Genomic DNA, 23,798 nt, shown 5'->3' on the forward strand with positions numbered 1-23,798 from the left:
GACGATGAGTACAAAAAATGCCTGATTTGTTTTTACGACTAATATAAAGAGTAATACAAAAGTTGGTTCTCTTTTAAGCGTTTAGGCGTGGAATGTTTGCCCGATATATCCCAATAAAATAGTGTTAATTTTTTTCAACGCCGACTGACTGGCCACCGCCGAGGCAGCAATTAATGATCTATAATTTAACTGGGCTGTGTTAATTGACTCGGTAAATTAGTCATAAAAACTTCTGTTGCTCTGCTTAATGCTTCATGAATTATGGCGGGCTGCCTCTAATGACCGCGTGTGTTGTAATAATAATAATAATAATAATAATATTAATAATAATAATAATAATGACGATGATGATGATGATAATAATAATAATCATAATAATAATAATAGTGATAATAATAATGTTTTAAAATTTTAAAGCAACTTAATTTACTCTCACCTCCTTAACGTTGTTGACCACCTTCCTTGGCTAGAAGAAATTTGTAGTGGTGCATTGCAGAGAGAGAGAGAGAGAGAGAGAGAGAGAGAACCGGTGTCCAAGAGGATGAGTGACAATCGGATATAAGAGTGAGGGTGAGACACAGGCAGAGTCTAAAAAAGAAACAAAAAATCCCCCACCCCAGCCCGCTTGACTAGTCCCTCAACACCCACGTCTGGTTTGTGTTGCAGCTCCCTCGCGTCCTCCTAGTTAAAACTTCTGTGTCTCCTTGTCCCCCAGGGCGGCGTAGGAGAGCTGTGAGGGGGGAGAGGGCGGGTGTGTGTGTGGAGGAGGGAGAGAGAGAGCGTGGAGGGGAGGGGGGAGAGGGTGGGGGAGGTGGAAGAGGGAGGAAGAGAGCAAACCCTTTCTCTCTGTACGTTGTATGAAGACAGAACTAAAATCTGACCTGATTTATGTACACATAATGCTCTTCAAAGTCTTATCTAACCTGACGTTAAATAGAGAAGTACTCGGTGTTCTGGACTTGATAAAAAAAAAATATGTTACCTGGTCTGCTTAATCCAGTATAACTTTACCTGACCTACCGTATTCTTACCTAACCTACCTTTACCAAACAACATTATTTAGTATCCAGAAAATCTAACCCAACCTAAGCTAATCTAACAACACTGGTTCAAGGACGTGGGGTAAAAATAGACTTTGGAGTAAGACCTGACCTTGCCTAACCTAATTCGACCTAGCCTAACCTGATATGACCTGACTCGAGGGAACTCATCCTCTCTTGGTCTTGGATTATTTATTTAATTTTACACACTTGTTTCTCCAGTCTCTGTTTCCTGCTTCCGTCAGACAATTTCCCCTTTCTTCCTTTTATTCTTCCCCAGAACTTCCTTTCATTGTGCTTTCTCATTCTTAAGCTTCTTTCGTACACCTGGTAATTTCTTCTTCTCATTCACCTGCTTTGTACTATGTCTTTTACTTTTCTCATTCTTTATCTTCACTTTTTTTTTTAGTTCTCACATTTCTTACTTTTCTCATTTTCTTACTTCGCACAGTCTGTCCTTTCCATTCTCTTTCTCTTCCTTAGTATTGAGTCTTTTCCTCATATTTTCTTCCCTTGTAATGTCTATCTTTTCCTCTTCCTATTCACCTTTTCGTACTGTTCCTCTTTTCCACTTCTCGTTCTCTTCCTTCGTAGTTTCTCTCGTTTCCTTGTCTCATTCTTCTGCATCATTTCACCTCCTTACCCCTTCTTCCACGCCACACTTCGTCTCGGTCCTCATTCTCTCTCTCTCTCTCTCTCTCTCTCTCTCTCTCTCTCTCTCTCTCTCTCTCTCTCTACCTCATTCTGCATTCATAATACATTTTCTTTGCCCCCCCACCCCCTTTTTTCATACGTCTTACTCAGGATTGATTTTAGGTATTCCAGTTTGTGTTCCTGAACCATTCTTTTCCATTCCTACTTCCCTTTACTTCTCCATCCTTCTCTCTCTTTATCTTTCTCGTGTCTTCTCCTTACTCTGCTTCCCATTCATCTCTTCCTCTTCCTCTCTTCTTTACTTCTCCATCCTTCTTCCTCTTTCTCCCTCTCTGCTAATCCCTCCGTACTCATTTTCCCATTTAATCTCACTTTCACTTTCCCTTCTTTTCCCTTACTCCCTTTTTCTTTTCTTCCCACTCTATCCTTTCCCCACATCTCTTCCCCAAGCCTCTGCCTTAATCTTTCCTCTTCTCCAGTTTTCACTTTCTTTAACAGTTACTCTTGTCTCGTTTATTTTTTCCTTTCTCCTCTCCTTCTTTCCTTCCCCCTCCTCTCCATCTTTTCTTTTTCTTCCCTTTGCCACACCTTCACCTTACTATTCTTTCCACTTGTTTGCTTCTCCTTTTGCCTCCACTTCTTTCTTTCTCTTCAGTTTCCTTCACCCCTCCTCTCTCTCTTTCATTTTCACTCTCTTCTCACCAACTTCATTTTTTTTTTCTTTCTTTCTTTCTTCCTTTTTTTTTTATTTGTACTCGCTAATGATCGCCTTGCGTTTTTCTACGTTCTCCCTGCCTCACTCTCACCCCCCCAAACTCTCCCTACCCCACTGTCACCCCACCCAGCTCTCCCTACCTCACTCGCACCCCGCCCAACTTCCCTTACCTCACTCGCACCCCACCGAACTCTCCCTACCTCACTCTCATCCCACCCAACTCTCCTTACCTCACTCTCACCTTACCAAACTCTCCCTACCCTACTGTCACCCCACCCAACTCTCCCTGCCCCACTCTTACCGCACCCAACTCTCCCTACCTCACTTTCACCCCCCCCCACCCAAGTCTCTGTACCTCACTTTCAACCTCCACCCAAATCTTTTTGTACCACACTTTCACTCCACCCACAATATTCTTACCTCCCTCCAACTCTCTCACCCTTTCTTTTGGTCATCCCTGACCTTCCTTCATACCATTCTACCATTCCCTTTACTTTCTCCACCCCTCTAGCTTTCCCTGCACTCCCTTTCTGCACCTTCTTATTTCTGTATCACAATTAGCCTGCATTCTTTTATCCTATTACTCTCCCCCTCCAGTTACTGTCTCGCCCATCCCACCTTCTCTCCTCTTCCCTACCCTCTTTCCCCACCCCATCTCGCCATTTCAGCCCGACTCTCCTCTTTCCTCTGCTTCTTTTTCCTCCACCGCACTGTTCCCTTCCCCTCCCTTCGCCTCCCTCACCCCTCTAAATACCCAGCTCAACTCAGTAACGATGGCCTATAATGACCTTCCTCCTCCTCCCCCCTCCTACCCCTACCCCCGTCCCCTCTCCACATTACAGGACCTCAAACTACCTTCATCCCCCAGTCTCATGCGTCCCCCTCCTTTCCCCTCTAATTTCCCCTCTCTTTCCCTCCTCCCCCTTCACATTCCCAGACCTCACATTACCTTCATTCCCTCTCACCCTCCTCTTCATTTACCCCTTCCCCTACTCCCCATTTCCCCCTCCCTCCATTTACCTCCCCCCTCCAATGACACCATTCGGGAAACAAGAGTCTTTTAAAACCACACTCTCAAAATTTTTATCCCCTCTGATGGTTGCCTGAGAGAGGGAGCCTTCCCCCCCCTCCTTTTTTTTCTTTTTCTTCACTGGGCTTTTTGGGAAATTGCTTCTTAGAATTGTTCTTTGTCTTATTTTGCAAGTTTTCGCTATGCTTAAGAGTGTGTTTGGAATGTGGCCGGTACTTGTGAGGATTTGTTTGCTCATTAGGTCCATGCCAAATTCTACTCCAGACTTACCTACAGTAACCTAACCCAGTCTAACCGAACATTACGATATATAACGTAACCTAGTGTAACTCGACCTGGCTCAACGATATTTATGGAACACCTCACTGTACATTCCTCTCGTCAGTCAAATATAAATAAATAAATAAAAAATGAAAACTTAGATGCACGCCAGCCCCACATGCCATATTTCTTCAATCTTAATTTAAGCCCAGTTCTAGAGATTGATGTACACTTTAATAATATTCCACTTCATCCTAATATAATAACCCAACCCAGCTTCAGTGCCTAGAAGTATTTGTTCACCAGCTACCTGTATCAAATTAATCTTGAAGTCAGTCTCAGAAATGAAGTACTTTGTAGCCACGCACACTCTGACAGTTCAGTCTAAAAACCAAACACGGTAATGGAAACTTGCATATTCTCTAGGTTAGCTGCGTAAATCATGCCACTTTGAAACTGAACACAGTCTTAGAAATTATGTGTACTCCCAAACCGCCTATTTCTCTTCCCCCTCCCCCCTCAAAAAAAAAAAAATAATAATAATAATGATCCAAAAACCAAACTGAAGTCATAGAAACTTCGGACTGTCAGGGTTTAGAAAGTTGCGGGGTCCGGTATTAAAGTCCTTCCGGAGATAATCAGGAGAGTTTCAAAGACATATTCTCCCCATCATTTAAAAGTTTGGGACACGAAGAAGCCGGAAAAGTGAAAGACGTCTCAAATTTGGCCGGCGAACACCACTCCCTCCTTCTTTTGTTTGCGGCCATAACCCCTGTTTTTGTGTGTTATTTTATCATCTTCAGTAGAGAAATATGTCTCCCATCTCTCTCTGCCGATATTCACTAATCTTGCAAGTTTCTTCCATCTTTTTTATCTGTACCTTTAAACGCCACGTATATGAGAGCCACGCGAGCTTCATTTGACTCAGTTTTTGTTGACCTTAAGAGATAGGATAGACCCTGAAGGACTTGATGTGACCTTAATTTATATCCATTTTGGCCCGACGTGATGCTGAGGCCTTGGATAGACCTAGATGGAATTCACTGGTCGTCGACTATTGTTCTGATGGTTATGCCAGCAACGGAGAAGCCACATGACGATTTATGCCAGCCGACGGTTTATGCCAGCGACAGTTAATGCCACATCAGTTTATGCCAGCCAACGGTTGTCCTTACTGGTGGTTATATGGACAAGACGCACGTACACGGTCAACTAACTCGCTGTGCTTTTATTTAAATCTCTCTCTCTCTCTCTCTCTCTCTCTCTCTCTCTCTCTCTCTCTCTCTCTCTCTCTCTCTCTCTCTCTCTCTCTCTCTCCCATCCTTTATATTGTAAGATGCACAGCTGCTAAAGTCTCGCGCTTCCTGGTTGGAGAAGAATAATTACGCGTATGACAGTGAGCGCGGATCGATAATTTAGGCAATTCTGAGAGAGAGAGAGAGAGTTACACAGAAAACACCCTTCATCTCCACTTCGCGTGTCCCTTAACAGACAAGTGGCGATAAAGAAAATATTACCCAGACACGAACTTACAGAGAAATAACTTAGTGACTGGAGCACCTTTTTCTTTCTAAGTAACTTGAGCCTGTTTTTCTTTCTTAAGTGTTCCGGACGCACTTAGAAATGAATGCTAAGTAGTTTGTTTGCATTTTCATTCTGATATTCCTGCCAGATTTCGTTGCCTTCTCATTATTTTTCGTCAGGTTTTTTCGTTTCGTTTTTTTATCTGGAATTGAGAGAGTGCGATAAAGTTTTGGTACAAGTTAAAGGAAGTCTGGTGAGTCGCTTCTTGAGACGTCTTGTCGTATACTTTGATTTAATTTTGTGTTACCCTGAGTTGGAGTTTTGCTTTATCTTGTGTTGGTCTTTTGCTTCCTTTAATCTGAGTGTTGCGACTGGCTTCAATCTCTTCACCTCCAGCATATACTGTCCCTCTTGCTTTCATCATTCTTCCTGCAATTTTCTTATCTCTGTTTTCCATCTCACTTCTTTCATTCCTCCACTCTTTAATTTATAGTCTCCCCTCTCCCTGTCACTTCTTTTTCTTCTTCCTCCACTTCCATTATATATTTTCTTTTTTCTCACCTCTCTGGGGAGCGCGGTAGCTCGGTGGTAGGGTGTCGGGCTCGTAATCGTGAGGTTGCGCCCGGTGGCTGCTGTGCTGGGAGGGGTAGCGCTCTCCTGTAACCCTAGCAGGGCTATATGATCTGATGAGGTCTAGCTCGGGGATTAATCCCTTTTTCTCTCACACACACACACACACACACACACACACACACACACACACACACACACACACACACACACACACACACACACACACACACACACACACACACACACACACACACACACACACTTATTTAGGTCCCCAAACAAACCTGCCTGATTCTCACGTCATAATCCCCACCACCATCAGAGGACGTGGAGGGGGAGGGGATGGGGGACGAGGAGGGAGGGGGGAGGAAAGGGGGGTTACTGTGACGGATCTCCCTCTTCTCTATCCTCTTATGTCTTCTTCCTCCCCTACTACTCATCATCATTATCATTATTCCCTTTCTCCTCCTCCTACCCCTTCCCCTCCCCCTTCCCTTCCCCTCCCCCTCCCCTTCCCCTCCCCTTCCTCTCCCCGCATTATTTCCCCCGGCATAATTCACCAGGGCATTAACGAGTGGAAACACACCTAATGCCTTCGTGTTATACGCCATTTGCAGCATCAATCAGCCCATGTCGGTGGTGATGATGATGCATGGTCGGTTAACCCTGTGTGTGTGTGTGTGTGTGTGTGTGTGTGTGTGTGTGTGTGTGTGTGTGTGTGTGTGTTTGAGTGTGTGTCAGTGTGTTTATGGTCGTCTTTTATCTTTGTATGTAAGTACGTGTTCAAAAGCTGTCTAGTCCAATGAACTTTCCCTTTGCCTAATAAATACACAAATTACAGCGTCTAAAACAAACCACTTCTTATAATACAAATGATATAAAAGGCTAATTAATTTACCTCCATGTGGGTCAACAGCTCATAATCTGCACCGAAATAAAAACACTTAAAAAAACACAGTATATTACGGTTAGAATTACTACCACGAGACACCCACTCTCACGTAGTAAAAAATGATACTGTAGGTTTTATTGGAGGTTTGTATGAGATTTTAATACTTTACGAATAACAAAATAAGCCTCATTTTATTACACTCAGAATATTACTGCCGAGAAGCACCCATTCACCCATACATTGAAGGGGGTACTTGTGTTCTAAAGGGTAATATAATGGGGAAGAGATTTGTGAATGAGAGACTTGAACTTTCATGAATGGTACTTTACACATATACCACATTATACTGGGCATACAACATTAGTCCCACAAACACACACACACGCACACACACACACACACACACACACACACACACACACACACACACACACACACACACACACACAGTAAAAAAAAAAAAAGATGATGTAGCTCTGAGGGGAAATTTGAGATAGAAGATTTTTACAGTGCTGCCATGGCATTTTTCCCCTTTTGATGACAACCTAATCTCACCCGAATGTCGCCTCATATCTCCTTCCCGCGGACTTGAAGACGCTGTAAGAGACAATGGATTTCCTTTCCCCCGGGTGAAAGGCTTTGTGTCATTCGTGAGAGATAGTGAACTAGCTTTAGGATATGAAGGGACGAATGCGTATCCTTGAGCGTATTTATTCGTGAGTCATTGGCCCTTTCAGCACCTAGACGGTATTTTCGTTGGATTCGGAAACTCCCTAACACCTCTTCCTTGGCAGTTTATTCTTGGATATGGGTGGCTAGTATCCTTTTGTACGCTATTTATGCAGAGTATGGCTATGTTAAGGATTTACTTAACAGACTAAGAGAGTAAGGTGTAATAAGCAAAATAAATCGCTTAGGAAAAGGTGTTAGGAAGCTTACAGTGACGAGAATACGGGTTCATATACAGTTTCCTTGCTTCCCGGAAAGATTTTATTCAGCGATCTCTCGTAGTGAAGAGGTTAGTTGAGTCCAATTTCTCCAGTTTCAAAAGCCTGTCTTAGCCTCGATAGAAACGTCTTGAGATGGAAGGAGTATAGCTTAAGAGACGTCCTTGTAGCGGAAGAGTAAGTCAGGGAAGAGGCCTGGTGATTGTCAAGTGGTAAGGTGATAGATAGCTCTTGGAAAGGACGCAAGATCGACTCAAGACATGGGCAGAAAATTGGATTGAAGATCTAGAGAGAGAGAGAGAGAGAGAGGGAGGAAGAGACAGAGAGAGACAGGGACAGAGAGAAAAAGAGAGACAGAAATAGATAGAGACAGATAGACAATAATTAGCCTCCTCAAGGTCTGATTAAAATATTGTGGAAAAGTCAAACCATCTGAGCCGCTCATTAGCCGAGGACGGGACTTTCGTTGTGTTTCCGCCAGTTGCAAGTAATCTTCGGACAGGGTTGAGATATTTTTTTCTCTTAATGTATATACGTTTGTGTTGCGAATTTTACCTGTTCGCTGCGATGATTATTACAACGCGAAGTCATTTTTGCTACCACCAGACGATTTTTTTAACTTAAAGAAAAAGCACTCTACTTGTGGAGGGATTATTGAAGTTTCTATAATAATAATAATAATAATGATGGTGACGGTCATGATACCACTTGGGTGTATTAAAAATAAAGTATAAAAGGCGTCTCGGAAGCGAAAAGGTTATTCCGTACATATTAATCTTGGCGAAGCTCCATGAGACCCCAGACTTGAATGCCAGACTGATTGGTTGGGCGAACTTTACTCTCCATTCGCTCTACGCAGCCCAGCCTGCTAAGAATGTTCATTTTTATTTTATTTTATTATTATTTTCCCACAGAGCCACCAGCTACACGACATTTCTCACGAAACCATTCCCTTGTCCGTCTGTTCCTGTGTGTTACTCCATAGGCATTCCTTGGAACTTGTTTGAACAGCTCTCACATCTCATTTTTGTCCTTCAGGCATAGTCCACGTTTCGCAGCTGTACGTTAGTGTTGTGATTAAACTGCTGCCATCCGGTGCTTCCTTAACACTCAAGCTTAAATTTCTGCTTCTCGTCTCGATTTTCAAGGCCTTCTCCACTTCCCTTCCCTGTAGCTCATTTTTCTTAATTTTCCCCCCATAAGGTACTGCCATCTTTGTTCAGCTTCGACTAAACACTCAAATACCCACCCACTTGCCGTTCTAGCTCCGTTCAGTCTCAACCTTTAGTTCGTCTCTTTGCCCTTTGCAGACTCCATTGCTCTGATTCTCTTTACATTCGCTTTTAAACCACATCTTACACACACACACACACACACACACACACACACACACACACACACACACACACACACAGCTGAAATTCTCAACCAGACTCTGTAACCCTAGTGCATACATTCAGCACTGCATCATCTGCAAACAACGGTGCAGACAGTTTCCACTAATTACTTCCTCTTGTCAAAACCACTCCCCTACCAAATGTTCAATTTAGTTTAAACAAATTTTGCTCTTCTGACTGCAGCAAATGTTATTATTTCACCACCCTCTGTGTCTGGCAATCTGTGTGGAAATGAGTTCACGACGGTCGAAAGAAAAGAAAAAAAAATGCCCTTGAAATATAGTGTTATCTGAAGTGAAAAAAACCCAGCTTCTTATAGATTTCTTCGGGAACTGTAACGCCTGCGTGAAGGTTACCTGAACATTAATTATATTTTACCTGAACATCAACTATACTAAGTCCTTCAATTCAGTAGCGTCTAATATATTTCATTTTTGCTATTAACTTTTTCTTCAGTGTCCGTGAGATTTCTTGTATCAAAAAAGGAGTTAATGTACTTTATATTGTACTTTACTTCTAAAATTTCCACTCTCATATGTCTCCTATTGTGAGAATAATCAACTAGTGGTGGCAATAATAATAAGAAGACATTGCATTTAAGGGTTATTTAAGCCTTTCATTAATTCACTGCTGTACCTGACACCCTTGCCTCCAGCGAGTTGTGCGTGCTATCTGGTGGAGATGACATTTGGGCGAGATTTAGACCATGAAGAAAGAGGCACACGCACACACACACACACACACGCACACACACACACACACACACACACACACACACACACAAACCGTCCACGTACCTTATATTTCCGTGCGGCATTAGGAGTGAGGCTGGTGTAGGCTATACTGACTTTTGGGGGTCGGGGAAAGGAGTGCTGAACCTCTCCCCATAGGTGTTAAAGAAACTAAAACACTGATTTCCTCACGCTGCTTGTACTTACGTGTGACATTAAGTGTGAGGTTGGTGTACACTGGTGGGTCTGGCAGCGTGGGTGATGACGCAGTGCAGGCCAGGACGCCCCCATTGTCCTTGGGTACGGCCACGAACCTCACCCAGGATACCGTGTCACTGCCCACCTGCCGCGTCTAAAGGCAAGGAGACACAGATAGGAAAGACCTTCAATAGGGAAGGGCTGCATTAAGGAAGGACTTCATTTTATAGGGGAGTGACAACATGTATACTACTGTTATTAGTAAAGTCTCAACTGGTAGACCATTGCCTTCTGGTCAATTAGTTTTGTATATATATATATATATATATATATATATATATATATATATATATATATATATATATATATATTGCTGGCGCAAAGGCTTGCTTGCTCTCTAACGGCTCACTGAATGGGAGAAAATGCAGTAAAATAGTTTTAAGATCGCCCACCTGCAATAAAATGTCCTCTTATTTTCCCGTTACCTTAAAAGAAATCTTTCTTACCTCAGAAGCTTAAATTTTCCTGACTCCGAATGTTTTTTTTTTTTTTTTTTTTTTAAAAGAAAAATTGCCGGTGAAGTTACACCTATTAAAAAATAAAAAAAATGAGAGAAAACTATCAGCCTTTAAAACCTCTCCTCCTTACACCGAAAAGCTCCTCTTTTATCCACACACCAGCGCAATGCCCACCTCTTTGCTTGTGAAATTGAGCTTGAGGCCGTTGAGCGTCCATGTGATGTTGGCCTCAGGGTAAGCTCCCTCAGCTCTACACTCCAGCCGCTCCACCAGACCCGCCCTTACAACGCCATTCCCCACCAGCTCCACGCGTTTTGGAGCCACTGTGAGGGAGAATAGTTGTTCATAGGGGTTGTTGAAAATTTTTACGAAGGCAGTGCTGCTGGTGAAGAAACTCAACAGCTTACTGTGTACTTCATAGGAACAATTCGTCTATCCATCTATCCGTCTCTCCGTTTATCACCTCCCTATATCCATCCCTGTCGCCTATCTCCTTCCCACAAACGCGCTCCCTGACTCATCCACCTAGTGTGTATGATTCTCCTTTCACTAAGTGGAGAGAGGGGGTTGTTGTGTCTGCCCCATCTTATCTACCTGTATTTCTGCTCACCTTTTAATCCATATGCATTCTAGATCCAGTCCACATCCATTCCTAACTCCTACCCCAATCCCTCAAACACACGGCTACTTATCTGCTCTCTGTATTTCTTAATCTTAGTCCATTTGTCTATGGGCAGGGACGTAGTTATTTTGCCTACATCCTCATATCTCTCAGTAGCTTAATCTGTCTATTTCCCCTTGTCTTTTTGTCATATTCCTACAGATATATTTATCTGTCTCTTTTCTGTCTGCTGTACCCATATCTGTTTAACCATGTCTTTGTCATATTCCTGCGTGTATAATTATCTGTCTCTTTTCTGTCTATTGTACACACATGCATGTATCTTCTTCTCTGTCCATCTCTTTATCTCTCAGTGGATTATTCTATTTATCTTTGACTTTTTGCCATATCTCTTCGTATATGTATCTGTCTATCTGTTCTCTATGTCTCCTGTACGTATAGTAAATGCATATATCATCTTATACGTCCGTCTACCTATCTAGTTTTTATGTCTGTTACTCTCTCAATTTTTAACCTATCATCATCCTTATCTCCCACCTCCACACACTACCTCAACACTCTATCATCATCCATGTCTCCCACATCCATACACTCCCTCACTTCCCAGTCATCATCCTTATCTCCCACATCCATACACTTCCTCAGCTCACTATCATCATCCTTTTCTCACACATCCATACACTTCCTCAGCTCACTATCATCATCCATATCACCCACATCCATACACTTCCCCAACTCACTGTGTATCTTAATATTGACGCTTCTGTCTATGGGCGGGGAGAGAGGGTTGTTTTCGGAGCGACATGTGAACGGCACCTCGACCATCTCCCTGTCTAGAGGCCCCACAACCAGCTCGTTGACCGTCTGCACGTCCTCTGGTCTGCCCCCGCCCCTGCTGCGACTCCCGTTCAGGACGTGGCTAGAGTTGTCCAGGAGTTTAAGGTCCTGCCACCACGTTAGGATGGGCGGGGGATAGCCTGTGGTGGAGGGGGAGAGGGGTGTTAGAGTATGAGAGAGAGAGAGAGAGAGAGAGAGAGAGAGAGAGAGAGAGGTTAGATTTTGAGTGATTTGCCTGTGAGAGGAAGGGGAGAGAAAGCAAGAGGTGTTAAGATCATGACAGACAGGAAGACAGATGGAGGCTGTCTGTGGGTCCGTAGATCAAGATTAAGGCTTGTGAGTTATTAGCTAGGGAGTGTTACAGTAGGGTGAGGGAAGGGATAGATGAATAGATAGATGATGTTGATAGATAGAGTGTTAGAATATTGGATGGATTGATACACTGATGGGCAGAAATAAGTGTACATCAACAGCATCATTAAAAGAATTATCTATGTCGTCTTATTTTGTATTATCATTCTCTCTCTCTCTCTCTCTCTCTCTCTCTCTCTCTCTCTCTCTCTCTCTCTCTCTCTCTCTCTCACATCCCATCCCTCAACAATCACCTTCACTCCTTCCTTGTCCTCTCACCATCTCCCTCCATCCTTTCTTCCCCCCTTCCCCTCCCCTTCCCCCTGACCTAAGATGGGTGTCAGTGAGGCGAGGTCATGGAGGGATCGTGACCTGAAGACCTCACTGCCCCCACCACAATCACCACCACAATCACCACCACAAGACCCAACGCCGCCAGAATACAGGATGCCAGGACGGCCCCGCGGTTTGTATTCATTAAGATCTTGGAGGCGGCCCTGAGGTAGGCTTCTGGTTGGAGGTTGAGGGTAAGAAGAATGGATTGGAGGTTTGGTGATTGGAGGCTGGAGTGGGTCAATTTGTATTCGGTTGTGCTTCGATTGGGTTGTGGTATTCCTATATAATATGTTCTTGTGTGTATTGCTGAGAGACTTGGAAGTGGCTGGAGGTTTAAGGAAAGAGGTATGTGCATCGGATGATTAGGAGTTCAAGGATGGTTAGGCCTCAAGGATGGTTAGGACTCAAGGATGGTTAGGACTCAAGGATGGTTAGGATATCAAGGATGATTAGGAGTTCAAGGATGGTTAGGACTCAAGGATGTTCAGGTGTTCAAGGATGATTAAGAGGTCAAGGCTGAAGATAAGTTTGTATTGGTGGTTTGGTGTCATGACGAAAATAAAAACCCATTGAACCAAGTGACGTCATTTTTGTTTCCTTGTTATCTCCGTGCGATTTTATTGATCTTTGGAATGATAAAATGAGCTAGCGGGGTTAGAAACGGTCATTACTAATCATTTTATTACGACAGATCCTTCGTGAGCTGAATAAAATCGTCTGCAGATAGGAAGAATAAGAAAAAATTTGTACATTGCCTTGGTAGTTGGAAGTTTGAATTGGTATTATGTTTCTGATAGTCTTGGTAAGGTGGTGCGAAGGTCGAACGATTGAGTGGGATGGTCGTGCGATTGAGTAGGATGGTCGTGCGATTGAGTAGGATGGTCGTACGATTGAGTAGGAAGGTCGTACGCTTGATGGAAGGTTAAGGGTGAAGTAAATTAGCTAATCTCCGTTTTTTTGTTGATTGGAGGCAGTGATTAAAGGGATACAGTTATTTGTAGTATACTGGCCTGGGAGTTAGTTTAGGATTTTTGTCTTATTTTCACTAATATTCCTCAGTTTGTGTAGCCCCCTCAGTTCTTTTACTACAATGACATCTTTATTTGGTGTATCTGTTATCTCCAGACGTCTCCATTCACCTCAAGAAGGGCCTAATATTGAGAGGGATATTGAGGTCTGTATCTCACCCATCCAGTAAAAAATATAAACCAAGTAAAAGAATATCATAGAACACGGCGTCCTTGAGCTTATTATCTTTTCCATTCTTTTCTTTTCTTTTCTGTTTCTAATTCTGTGCAGGGCCTCGCCTTTTCTCGATGTCCTCAGACACTCTTTCCTTTCGCACGCCATTCTCGCCTGTAACCCCACACCACTGTTTTCTGTCCTCCCTTTTAATGCTTCTATTCCTTCGCTTTCTCTCTCTCTCTCTCTCTCTCTCTCTCCTCCTCCTCCTCCTGCTCCTCCTCTTTGAATCTGTTTTTCCTCTTTACTCCCTCTCACCATCCATCCCGCTCTCACACTCACCACTACCAAACCCTTCTTTTTCCCCCATGTCCGCTCCTGCTCCTCCCTCTCCACACCACCTCTCCACTTTACGCGTAATTCCATTTTACATTCTTTGCTCTCGTTCCCACCCTAACGAAACTCTTCTCTTTCCTCTCATAACTCTCCTTACTCCCTTCTCATCACGCCTCCCTCTCTTCTTCTCACCTCCTCCAAACCCTCCTCACTCCTCTCATTACACACACTGTTCTTTCTCCCATCATTCCTCCTTCTTTCCTTCTTCTTTCTCCCCACATTACACCTCTTCCTTCCCTCTCATCATCCTGCCATTTCTCCCTCCCGCCACCTCCCCTTGCTACACCACCTCCCTCATTTCAGCACCCATCCTCCTTCTCCTCCTCCTCCTCCTCCACCATTTTCTTTCTTTCAAATCTCCATTCTTTTTCCTTTCCCCGTCGTTTGCACCACCACAATCCGTTGTCTTTCCTCTCACTGCACCGCCTCCCTCCTCTTATTTTTCCTTCTCTCTTCCCGTTTTTGCCTCTCCTCCCTCATGCCTCTTCTTTTATTTCCCTCTCCCACCTTTCAGTCCTCCTGTCTCCTTCTCCTCTTACTTCTCTACACCTCTTCCTTATTCTCCTATTCCCTCCTCTTATAGCTCCCTTACCCATCCTCCTCCTCCTCCTCCTCCTCCTCCTCCGGCAAATAACCATAATCTTCAGCTCAGGCAGGACAGGACCCGATATCCCCCGAACGCACCCCCTGCCTTACAATTACCCTCTCTCACCTACCCTCACCCCGCCCCTCCCCTCAGCTCTCTCTCCTATCTCCCTCCACTCCCCTTAGTTCTCTCCCTCTCTCTCCCCTCGTCTTACCTCTCCCCACCTCCCTCTCCATGCTTCCCTTCACTCACGTCTTTCTCCCGTCCTCGTACCTCTCGTCATCTTCCATCACCCCTCCCCACACCCTTCGTCTCCATCTCTCATCTCTTCCCTCAGTTCCCTTTACCACCCTTTCTCTTCTCCCCTTTTCCCATACCACTCTATCCTCTGGCCTCACCCCTACCCTCACTTGCCTTTCTCTGTCCCCTCTTTTCCCCCTCAACTCACATCTCCTTCCCTTTACCCCTCTCATTTCTTATCTCCCTTTTCTCTGTATACCAGTCGCACAACTGCTTCAGATTTATCCTCCTATCCCCCATTTTCACGTCTCCAATCTCCTTTCCTCCCACTCCATTCCCCTCACCTCCCTCTCCATTCTCTTTCACTCCCATCACCTCTCTTCTGTAGCTGTCCACAAATATCTATAGGTGCCTCCCTTACCTCACAATATTATGCTGTCACCTTCTCCTCTTCTTTCCTCTTCTCCCCTCATCTCCCTATTTCCTCTTCTTTCCACTATTTCTCTCTTCCCTCACCCTCTCTCCCTTTCCCTCACAACTTCTCTCACTGTCCTTCCACACACTCTTTCTATTCTCGTCACCAGTCTCATACTTTTTCTCCTTCACCTGCATATTACCCTCCTCTTCGCTCCACTTCTCCCTCCACCCCCATATCCTTTCCACCCCACTCTCATGCGTCTCGTGCATATCCCTCTCCTCCCTCCTTCCCATCTCCTTCTCACTCCTTCCCTTCTCCTTACCTCCCCTTCCCTCCTCCTTACCTCCCCTTCCCTCCCATTACCTTCGATCCTATCACAACATGCCGAGGAAGAGAAGAAGGAAGACGGAAGAGGGACGTGAACAGATGTGTCAGGGAGGAGTATTGGTGTGTGTGTGTGTGTGTGTGTGTGTGTGTGTGTGTGTGTGTCGTAAATGAGATGAGTGAATGAATAAAGGGAAGACAATATGAATACGGATGACTGAGTGAAAACAAATATTTAAAGATTGGAAAGATGAACCTTAAGATTGAACCAGCCAAATTATGACGGTGACTGTAGTAGGAATTTATTTGATGATGGTAATGGTGGTGTATTTTGTAGTTCTGTATTGTTGTGGGTGATTGTCGTAGTGGTGGATGATGGTGATGGTTGTAGTGAACTTTACTGCTGTTGATGGTTAGGCTGTAACTGTAATTAATGGTGGTGGTGGTGGTAGTGCTTAGGTTTAGGTGATGGTGCAGGTGTTGTGGTGGTGTTAATGTTGGTGATTGTGGTGGCGGTAATGTTGATGATTTTGGTGGTGGGAATGTTGGTGATTGTGGTGGTGGTAATGTTGGTGATTGTGGGGGTGATAATGTTGGTGATTGTGGTGGTGGTGATGTTGGTAATTGTGGTTGTGGTTTATTTCATCCATCATCCTTCCCTCATTTCTTCTCTTTCCCTCCTTCCTTCCATCCTTTCTTTTCCCTTTCATCGTTTCCTCTGTCGTTTCTGTCTACTTCCGTCCCACCTTCTCCTTCTCTCCATCCCTCCCTCCATCCTTTCTCTCTCCTTTTCTCCCTTCTTCTAACCATCCCTTCCTTCTATCTTCCTTCTTTTTCTTCCCCTCCCTCTCTCCCCCCATCCATCCATCCTTTCTCTCCCCTCCTCTCGCTGTCTTCATCCTTTCCCTCCCCTTCCCTCGTCTTCCTCCATCCTTTCTCTCTCTTTCCCTTCCTACCCATCAATCTTTTCTTTCCCATTTCCTTCACTCCATCCTTTTACTTCCCTCTCTCCCTGTCTTCATACCTTCCCTCACCTTTCCAATCTCATCATTTTTCTCCCCTTTCTCCATCACTCCATCCTTCCGCTCCACCTCCATCCCTCCCCTCCCTTCCTCCCTGTGACCCACCCCAATGTGAGTTTAGGATACAAAGCACGAGCGTCCTAAGTCCTGAAATTGGGAGAGAGAGGAAGAGAGGCTGGGAGATTTGGAGAGGGGAGCAAGATTATGAGAGAGAGAGGAGAGAGAGAGAGAGAGAGAGAGAGAGAGAGAGATTCACAGAGTTACATGGAGTTACATAGGTACACAGACACTTTAATTGCTGAAGCTGAAGAGTAGGCTAGCTAAGCGAGAGAGAGAGAGAGAGAGAGAGAGAGAGAGAGAGAGAGAGAGAGAGATGGTGCTGAGTGGGCATTGAGAGGGAGAGAGGGAGGGAGGTGGATATGAGTGATGTGGAGGTGAGTTGGCGATGGAGGTGACTGGAGATATAGCTGAATGGGGATGGAGGTGCCTGAAGATGGTGCATGAGTGATGAGGTGGGTGGAGAAGGTATGTGGAAGATGGGGATGTGTGTGTGTGTGTGTGTGTGTGTGTGTGTGTGTGTGTGTGTGTGTGTGTATGTGTGTGTGTCCAGCAAACGCAATTCTTCACTCACTCACCCACTCCGCGTCCCTTTCAACACCGGTCTGTTAAAATCCGCCGCTACTCCTAAGGTTGGTGTTCTCAGTCGCCTCACGTTTATGTTAATGAGGCACCGAGTTCATATCGAGTGCCAGTGCCAGTGAGAGAGGCTGTGAGGGGACTGGAAAGTGGGGCGAGAGAGAGAGTGTGTGAGTGGGAATGAGGATGAGAGAGCGAGAGAGAGGTGGGAAAGAGAGAGTTCGGAGTGGGGTGACAGGGGATGATGATGAGAATGAGAGAGAGGGTAGGGGGAATGAGAGAGCTGAGTACGGGATGAAAGAATGTGAGAGGGAATGAGAATGAGATAGAGAGGGGGGGGAGGGTTGGTAGCAGGGTTGAGAGGGGACCGTGATGCGGAAAACGAGAGAGGGGGGAATGGGAGGGCGAAGGAGAGACTGAGAGGGATGAGACTGAGATGCAAGTAAGAGTGAGTGGGCTGGAAGGGAGACAGGGTGTGTGAGAGGGTTGGAAATGGGTTATTAGGGGACGTGAGAGGGTTGGGAGCAATGTAAGAGCTAGAAAGGGAATTGGGAGTTGGGTGAGGAAGGGGGTAAGGATTGTGGGAGAAATGGCTGGAAGTGAGGGAGCAGAGAACGAGGCAATGTGTGTGTGTGTGTGTGTGTGTGTGTGTGTGTGTGTGTGTGTGTGTGTGTGTGTGTGTGTGTGTGAACGTGACTGATAGTGTAAAAAAAAGTGATAGTGAGCGCTAGTAAAAATGTGATTTAAACTATTAATATATTTATTGTGAGAGTTGCAGGGCTGTCGTAATGGAGGTAGATTGATTATGGAGAGAGAGAGAGAGAGAGAGAGAGAGAGAGAGAGAGAGAGAGAGAGAGAGAATGTTTTGTATGTTTTATGCACGTATGTTAGGGTTTCTGTGTGTGTGTGTGTGTGTGTGTGTGTGTGTGTGTGTGTGTGTGTGTGTGTGTGTGTGTGTGTGTGAAGAGATAGAGAGTAAATGGCATCAGTTTTATATACCTAAGGGAACTCTGTTTGAAAGGTAAACACGATGGAGATGATAAGGCAGTGGAAGTGTGAGTGGGTGAGGTGAGGGTAAACACCTGTAAATATTTAAACAAAGGCAGTGTTGGCAGTATGGCCGGTGATATTGAAGGTACGGACGATGCTGTTTGGAGAGAAAACTTTTAAGATCATGGTGAGGAGGTGACAAAATAATAAATGTGAATAGATATGAGTATGTGATGATAAATGTGGTGTACCTGTGAGTATGTGATAATATATGTGAATAACCTTGATTATGTAAGGTGTTTTGAGATTAAAGATTCAATTTAACTTTTACATGTCTGGCTGTCTATACAGTATCTGTCAGTTTACCTATCTCTGTCTCTATCTATATAAATATTTATCCCGAAACTGATATCATTTAGAGTGTCCTTGGTATAGCAGTGGTAATCCCCATACCTTATATCACTTGTCATTACAGTAAAGATATAATTGGTATCTATTTTAATTCTACACAAACCTGCAACCCTCATTTTTCGCTTTTCAACCCTAGAGAGTATTTATAGAACTGAATAAAAATAATGAAGAAATAATGTAATGCGTCTGAAGGGGTTGACAGTTTTTTTTTTTCTCGGATCCATTCAGACCAAGGACAGTCTCTCCCGAGCTGGATAAAACAATTGTCGTTAACGAGGAAAACCTGTTCCCTGTTTGAGAGGATTTACAAGGCATGTGTGCAGTCCCTTGAGCTCGAGTGCACTTATTTTAAACATAATAAAATCGTCTTCCGTTCCCTAAAATATACTGTACAGACCATCTCAGGAGGAAACGGAGGAAAAGCCTGCCCGAAGTGAAGGTTAATGAGAGTACATAATGCTTTTAACAACCTCAGTAAAATCAAGGAAACTAATGGCACCGGGGAGAGCGAAGAGTGCTGACTAGAGCTTATTAGTAGGTAGAGAAAATTTATCCTGCGTTATAATAATGAAAAGAGTAGTAGGTTGAATTTATGATAATGATACGTTTTTACAAGTCTCAAATTATCAACTGACACATGGTCGTCTTAATTCTTGTGCACTTGCTTATATTTCCCTCTGTTTGTATGGATGGATGGATGTGAATAGATGGAGAGAGAGAGAGAGAGAGAGAGAGAGAGAGAGAGAGAGAGAGAATCTTAGAGTGTGAAGGTACCAGTTGGACCGTCGAACCACCCAAAGTGTGATAATGAGTGCTTACCGAACTTCAGTGGCCTGTTTGGAAATGTGGAGAGAGAGAGAGAGAGAGAGAGGATGGGGATGCGTGTGTGTGTGTGTGTGTGTGTGTGTGTGTGTGTGTGTGTGTGTGTGTGTGTGTGTGTGCTAAGAAATACATGAGACCGAGTGCATATGTTGTAATGTGAATAATCCTACTGGAGTTTAGTAAGAGGTAGGGTGTGTAATAAATTGTGAGAGGAAGTGTGTGTCTGTACGTGCGAGGGGAGAGATTGAAATGGTGAGAGAGAGAGAGAGAGAGAGAGAGAGAAAGTTACAGTGTAAAGGATTCATGTGTAAGGTGCAGTCTACTGTGTGCGTGGAGGAGGGGCGAGGGTGAGTGTGAAAGAGTGAAATTGAGAGTGAAGGTGGGATTGTGGGCGAGCGAGTGCGAGTGAGGGTGCCTGGGACAAAGGTACTGCATGGAAACCAGCAGCAAAAGGGAAAATGTTAGTAAGACCAGGAGTTTCGCGTTTTGGAGGAATTGTAAAATCATGAAAATGTAATTCCTTCGTGCCCTAACCCAGGCACTAGGGGAGATTCCTTCATATTGTGCATCATAGAAATATTGCTAGAATTCCTTATGTCCCCGGAAATATAGAATCATGAGGAAGCCACGGGAAGTGTGAGATTTTCTATTGCCACCTTGGAGTAGAATTGCACGCCCGAGAAATCCTGGAGGACAAGCAGACGTGGAAGCAAGCGAGCTACATTTCACTTACCCAGCCTCTCTTAATTAACGTAGAAAATAAAAATCCGCCCATACTCGCCTGGCACTTCAAACCGCTAACAAAGCTATCACCGTCATCAGCTGGCTTTTCCTTCCGTCTCTGGTCATCCATCGCCATATACTCCAGTTTCCGGTCCTTCTCGATGCCGCCTTGACATGCCACGTATATATTCTTGATTCCAGATACTCGTCGACTTAGGACACTTTCTAGCACCTCCTCATAGCGATTCATTTTGCATATTAGAGCTTGAGATTATGTGAGATTATAGTTGTAGAAAGCTTGATGGTGTGTGTTAAATCATTGAATCCGTCGGCCGCGGGAATGAGCAATGAGATTATTGTTGTAGAAGGCTTGGTGTTGTGTGTCTTTGCTTACCCCATCAGAAGAAAGGTCTGAATCATATTGCAGTAGTGAAAATGAAATAGAAATGTATTCGTTTTAACAGAGGGGCTGGGAGGAAGCGAACAGATCTGAGAGAGCTTAGTGCGAACAAGGTTTTGCGAAAGTGAATATGAGTGGGAGTGAGGTGGTAATATAGGGTGAGGGCAAGCGTGAGGGTGAGCGTGTAAAAATGAAGGTGAGAGCTAGGGTGGAATCTGAGAAGAGGGAGAGAGGGTGAGAGTGAGATGGTTTACGAGAGAGAGAGAGAGAGAGAGAGAGAGAGAGAGAGAGAGAGAGAGAGAGAGAGAGCACAAAATCTCTAACCCCCCCAGCCAACATTTGCTCAACACTTCCCGCAACGTTAACCTTTTACAGTAAATAAAAAGTCTCTCCAAAACGTTTAGTCACTCGGGAGCGAAATATAATCCGCCAAAATATTGAGAAAAACTTCTATCCTATCAAATTTTTCGAGTCCTCAGTAAAAAAAAAAAAAAAAAAAAAAAAACTAAAAAAAAAAAAAAAAAAAAAAAGTAAATGGAGGATTAAGATTTTTCAATTATTTATCTCATTACGTATCCTGAATTTGTGATTGAGCTTTTCCTAATACTGATATTGCTTTGTTATTTAGGAGTAACATTATTAAAAGGGTAGGGTTGTTTATTGTTGGATTTTGCATCATTATTATGTTAGTGTTCCTTTCATCATCATCTTCATCATCATTGTTATTGTCACATCATCATCATCATCATCATCATCGTTATTATTGTCCTTTTCGTTGTAATGTAAAGATTAATGGAGAAAATGCGTCAAACCCTCCTTAACCCCCAGATTTCTCAAAACTCGTCTAGAAGTTGCAAAAATAAACAAGATAAATAAAATGTCACTAGATTTTAATGTGCCGTTTGAATATACAGTAATACCTTTTCCCATCTAGACATTGGATCACCTTTTTTTTTTTTCTTCTATTTAATTCGGCAGTCACAAGGTCACTGGATATTTACCATGTCTCCTCCCTGTTCATTTACCGTGTTTACGCTTCCTAATATTCAGAATTCATACCTTAGATCGATCCCCTGCCGAGTGCGAGGTGGAGCGAAAAGAGCGAGTAAGTGAAATCTGGCAAATTAATTCCCTAGACATTTTCCAGTTACCATTTGGCGGGGAGAAGATTGTCGAAGGTTGGAGATACAGAGGGTAGATGAGAGTTAGGTAAGAGGAAGGGGTGCAAGAAGGAGAAATGGAAGGGAGACAGAGGGCTCGAAGAGGGAGGGTGAGGAAGGAGAGTGAAGGAGGGAGGAGAAAGGAAAGAAAGGAGAGAGTTATAAGACAAATAAAGTCAAGGAGGAACATAAATTAACGGAGGAGTGTAGTGGATGCAGGTGAGAATGAGGGAAATAAGGAATAAAGTAAGATAATATGGTAGAGAGGCGAGGGGAGTCTGGGAGAGTTATAGGTAAGAATGATGGTCACAGAGGGTAGGGAGGAGTTAGCACCTGGGAAAGGATTGGAAAGTGAGAGTGAGCATTAGCACGAGTGATGAGAGGGTCGTAAGGAATGAAACCAAACTATGCTCATGGGAAGGGTGACTGAGAATAAGTATGGAAATGAATCTCTTTGAAGGGGTAATGGCAGCAATAACAGCAAAATTGGAGAGTGAGTGAAAAATGGAAAGTTGAGAAGAAACGGCCATGATTGGAAGAGTGACTGAAAGCATTACCAAAAATTGACACCTAAAAAGTTGATCCAAGAGGAAAAATATTAGAATGCGAATGAAAAGTTGAATGTAAAGTCTGTCGCTGGAATGATTAATAAAAAGGGAAATATTAATAACTGAGAGCGTTATCTAGCCGCAAAAATAATGAAAATACTAATGAAAAGAAAGTTGAAAAACAAAAGACTGTCGGTTAAAGGGTAAACGAAAATGAAAATCAGACTAACTTTCGAAAGGTGATCAGGGAGCAAAAATAACAGGATCAGAAAACAAATGAAATCGGAAGAACTTAGTCAAATGATCTCTTTTGGCATGAAAACTATCCCTGAAGCGCGTCTGAAGCACACCTGAAGCACACCTGTTCTCTCTAATTTCGTAGGGACGTAAATTCATCGACTCAGGTACCTCTTCATGTAATTAAGCTTTTTCACCTGTCGATATTACGTTTTGGCGTATGTCAGGGAATTTCATACGCTTCCGTCTCGTCCTATTCATCCTCCTTTTTATACCCTCCTTTCATCCATACTTTTTTCTCTTCCTCGTTTTCTGTAATCCTGCTGCAAGTTCCATTACCCCAAATTGGATTATGAGCGGGCACTTAGGATATGAATGAACGTAGAGAGAGGGAGGAGGAGAGGAGGGAAGAACGGCAGGAAAGAGGGAGATAAAAAGTAGAGAGAGTCCAAAAGAAAGCTGGAAAAGTTGGGCAAGAGCGAGAGATGAGGAAGATTAGCAGGAAGGAAGGGATGCATAGGATATGATGACACAAGAGAAGGAGGACCCTGAAGGAGAAAGTTGCAAGGTTAAGACGCAGGTAACGAGAGTCGGAGGGGGAAATGCGAGAAGACTAATTTGAGGGAAGGCGGATTAGGTTTAAGAAATATTAGATTAAGGACGGGGCAATCTTAAGCCAAGTTTTCCTTCGTGTGTATCTTTTAATGAGTATCAGAGGGGTTATATTTATTACGCTGTGTAATATACAGATGGATAGATGGATAAAGATATTTTAGATGCAACAGATAGATAGACGTACGCATACAGATAAACAGGATCGATAGACTGGTAAATAAATAGAGGCATAGATAGATAGATAGATGGATAAAATTGTGTGCGTGTACCTTTGTGCAATCTTGCGGCTGCACGTGTGTGGGGGCCAGTCTGTCTGTCTGCCTGGCAGACTTTGCATTTCTAATGAGTCTTCTAGAGAAAGCCAAACAAAAGAGAACCAACGTTTCCAGCCGCGTATTTCGAGGTGCTTGGATACGTTGTTTTGGAAGTCACAGAATGTCATTTAATTCTGGCGTAAAATGT

At 43.8% G+C, this 23,798-nt stretch overlaps 1 protein-coding gene across 1 annotated transcript in view; it reads right to left on the reverse strand.

The window, feature by feature from the left end:
* Nucleotides 1-23,798, reverse strand: part of LOC145394033 (protein turtle homolog B-like) — a 354,094-nt gene that overhangs the window by 58,092 nt on the left and 272,204 nt on the right. Inside the window, exons 5-7 of the mRNA XM_080268003.1 lie at nt 11,843-12,079; nt 10,655-10,803; nt 9,972-10,116 (exon numbers count right to left, since the gene is read on the reverse strand). Coding sequence (XP_080124129.1) covers nt 9,972-10,116; nt 10,655-10,803; nt 11,843-12,079 — 531 coding nt within the window. The remainder of the gene's footprint in view (nt 1-9,971; nt 10,117-10,654; nt 10,804-11,842; nt 12,080-23,798) is intronic.

This window comes from Coenobita brevimanus, chromosome 26 (assembly GCF_032717465.1).
Source record: "Coenobita brevimanus isolate Jiangsu-jjx chromosome 26, ASM3271746v2, whole genome shotgun sequence".
Lineage (NCBI taxonomy): Eukaryota > Metazoa > Arthropoda > Malacostraca > Decapoda > Coenobitidae > Coenobita > Coenobita brevimanus.